This window comes from Neopelma chrysocephalum, unplaced genomic scaffold, assembly GCF_003984885.1.
Source record: "Neopelma chrysocephalum unplaced genomic scaffold, ASM398488v2 Primary Assembly neopelma1_24, whole genome shotgun sequence".
Lineage (NCBI taxonomy): Eukaryota > Metazoa > Chordata > Aves > Passeriformes > Pipridae > Neopelma > Neopelma chrysocephalum.
The window spans coordinates 50511206-50513846 of record NW_020897693.1 but is presented as its reverse complement, the minus strand read 5'-3'; the positions used below and the strand labels follow the sequence as shown (position 1 = coordinate 50513846).

Below are 2641 nucleotides of genomic sequence, written 5' to 3'. Positions count from 1 at the left end.
GGCGGCGGGGGGCGGGGGGCTGCCGGCAGCGCCCTCCCCGCCGGCCCGGGGGGCGCGGCTGCGGCGGAGGCGGTGGCGGCGGCAGCGCAGCCGCGCGGAGCGGAGCCGGGATGGGCCGGGATGGACCGGGATGCAGGTGAGGGCGCGGGGGGCGCGGGGGCGGCACCGCCTCGGGGGGACCCGCGGGGGCGGCGACACGCGTGGGGTTCCCGGGCCGCCGCTGCGGGCGCTGCCCGAGGAGCCCCCCCGTGCCCATCCCTTCGGAGGGGTCCGGCTTTGAGGGTTCCCCTTGCCCAGGGCGGGGGAGCGGCGGTGCCGGGCGGCTCCTGCTCCGCACCCGCGAACGCCCCCAAAACTTCCCGGGCGCGGGGGCGGCGGAGCCGGGCTGCGCTCGGGGCACCGGGAGCTGCGGGTGCGCGCTCGCACGGCTCCGACAGCTCCGCTCGTTCTCCCTTAAAATATTATAATTAAAATAATAGTAATAATGATAATAATTGTAAAACCCCAAATGCGCTGCGGGGGAAGCGCGCCCCGGAGCCTCCCTTAAATCACCCTGCTCCTGAAAAGCAGAGCACAGAACGCCGTGAAAAGCCCTGCCCGGAGCCCCCGAGCCCATCCTGCAGAAGTTGTTTGCGGTAACACATTTTTGCATCTTTCTATCCCAAAACGTTTTGATGATGTTTCAAGGCAGCGCACTTTTTTTCCGCTTTTTTTTTCTTTTTTCCTTTTTTTTTTTTTATTAAGGGTGACACACATCTTACAACATCACCTCTTTGATGAGCACACGCGGTGTTAATTGAGGTTGCTATGGCAGGCATGCACGTAGTATAAATAAGCTCCCTTCTTGCCATGTGATTTGGCTTTTGTATTCCACAAGCCTCCTTTTTGTATTCTCTGTTTTTGCATATTGTCATATGGTGCATTAAAGATAAAAATATCTGCTGTCTCAGGGTGTAATTTCCCTAGCTGGAACTATGAGTGCATATGGAGCAGTGGGGAAAAGATTTAGCAAACCATAGGAAAAAAATATATATGTGTGCATGTGTAATATGTATTCACCATAATATGGGCAGTTATATAAAAAAAGTCCCCTTTTACCACATAAAATAGCAAAGTAGTACTTTCTGTGGTGGAACATCACTGGGTTGACATCTTGTGGCCTAATTTTGCCTTTGGATATTGATGCTAATTAATGGAAATAAACTGCTGTAGTGCATCCAGTCTGCCTCCCAAAATGAAACATTTAGAGAAAAAAAAGTTTTCAATTTTTTTTTTTTAATTGCTCTACAGGTCTTATCATTTGTTTGTTGTGTTCCAGGTAAAAGATGGTCACGCTTCACAGCAAACTTCATGTAACCTGTGAGGGGAACTGAAGCAGAAAGCAAAGCCAAGGCAACGCAGCATCTGACCTTGTCACTGGGGGGCAGAAAACAGCCACTGGTTCCGCTGGTGCTTCAATCAAGCTCCCTTGTGCAATGTGGAATCGCAGAGTGCTCACAAAGTGCAAGTTCTTTCCAGGTCCGTGGGGTGAATAAAAATTGTTAACTCTTGGCTTCATTTGTCATCCTTTGGGGGAAAAAAGAAAGTATGTCAGACTGGCCATTATATAGTCGCTGCTGTTAGACCAAGCACAACTTAAAGTGGGTTAATTCCGGAGATGAGAGTGACTGTGGCCAGCAAAGCCAAGGAGAACCCTGTTCAACACCACGTCTGCCCAGGATTCCTTGGAGAGGTGATCAAGTGAGTAATAAGACGAAGTGGGAGTTATAAAGCGGATGCGATTGCTCCAGCAGAACTTCTTTTCACTGCCACATCCGCTCGTTACAAAGCAACTAACGTTATTTGGAGAACTATTTGAGGAAAAAATGCACTTTGAGCATCTCTGCAGTTCTTGTGTCTGAGGCATCGATCAAGAAAATCGCTACTACAACGCAGACAAAGGAGGAGCGAATGTGGTGAGGCCAGCTAAGGAAATTCAAATGGAGAACCCAAAGGAGGTAGAGACTCCCAGCACAGGGGCGACGTGCTCCCCGCCGGAGGAACAAGCAGAAAAACCCTCCATGCTCTGTTTTAAGAAGCGGAAGAAGCCCTGTAAGAAGGGGCTGACTGTGAAGGATGCGTGCGAAGGAGCCTCAGAGGAGAAAAGCCAATGTGTCAGTGCCGACCAAGGGGAGGCAAAAGTTTCCAGTCCATCACAATCCTCCAAAGGAGCCTGGGCAGCCATCAAAAACCTCACGAGGCCTCGGAGAAGGCAGAAATCCTCCTCACGGAAGAAGGTGCCCTCCGATTCCCAAGTGCAGCTGGAGGTGGATGCTGAGGAGAGCTGTGCACAAGACCTCCCGAAGAAACGGGAGAGCTCTGGTGTGAAGATGCCCTGCGTGAGGTTCTCCAGAAGCAAGAAAAAACCCAGCCCCTCGGAAGCAGTGGAGGAGTCGGAGGGCAGTGTTCAAGCAAACGAAGTGGTGGGTGTTTTGAACAAAGCCAGTGAAGAGCCAGAGGATTTGGCCCCGACAGACAAATCTGAATCCTTCAGCCCAGTCTCTGCAGAGGAGGGCCAGGCTGCAGTGAAAGAGGACCAGGTTACAGTGAAGAAAGACCAGGCTGAAGTGAAGGAGGACCAGGCTGCAGTGAAAGAGGACCA

General features: G+C 52.2%; 1 protein-coding gene across 1 annotated transcript in view; it reads left to right on the top strand.

Moving 5' to 3' along the window:
- The first annotated feature begins 120 nt into the window (after positions 1-120).
- The window catches only part of AKAP5 (A-kinase anchoring protein 5), a 6014-nt gene continuing 3493 nt past the window's right edge, over positions 121-2641 (top strand). Inside the window, exons 1-2 of the mRNA XM_027698563.1 lie at positions 121-136; positions 1903-2620. Of these exons, the coding sequence (XP_027554364.1) occupies positions 121-136; positions 1903-2620 (734 nt within the window). The remainder of the gene's footprint in view (positions 137-1902; positions 2621-2641) is intronic.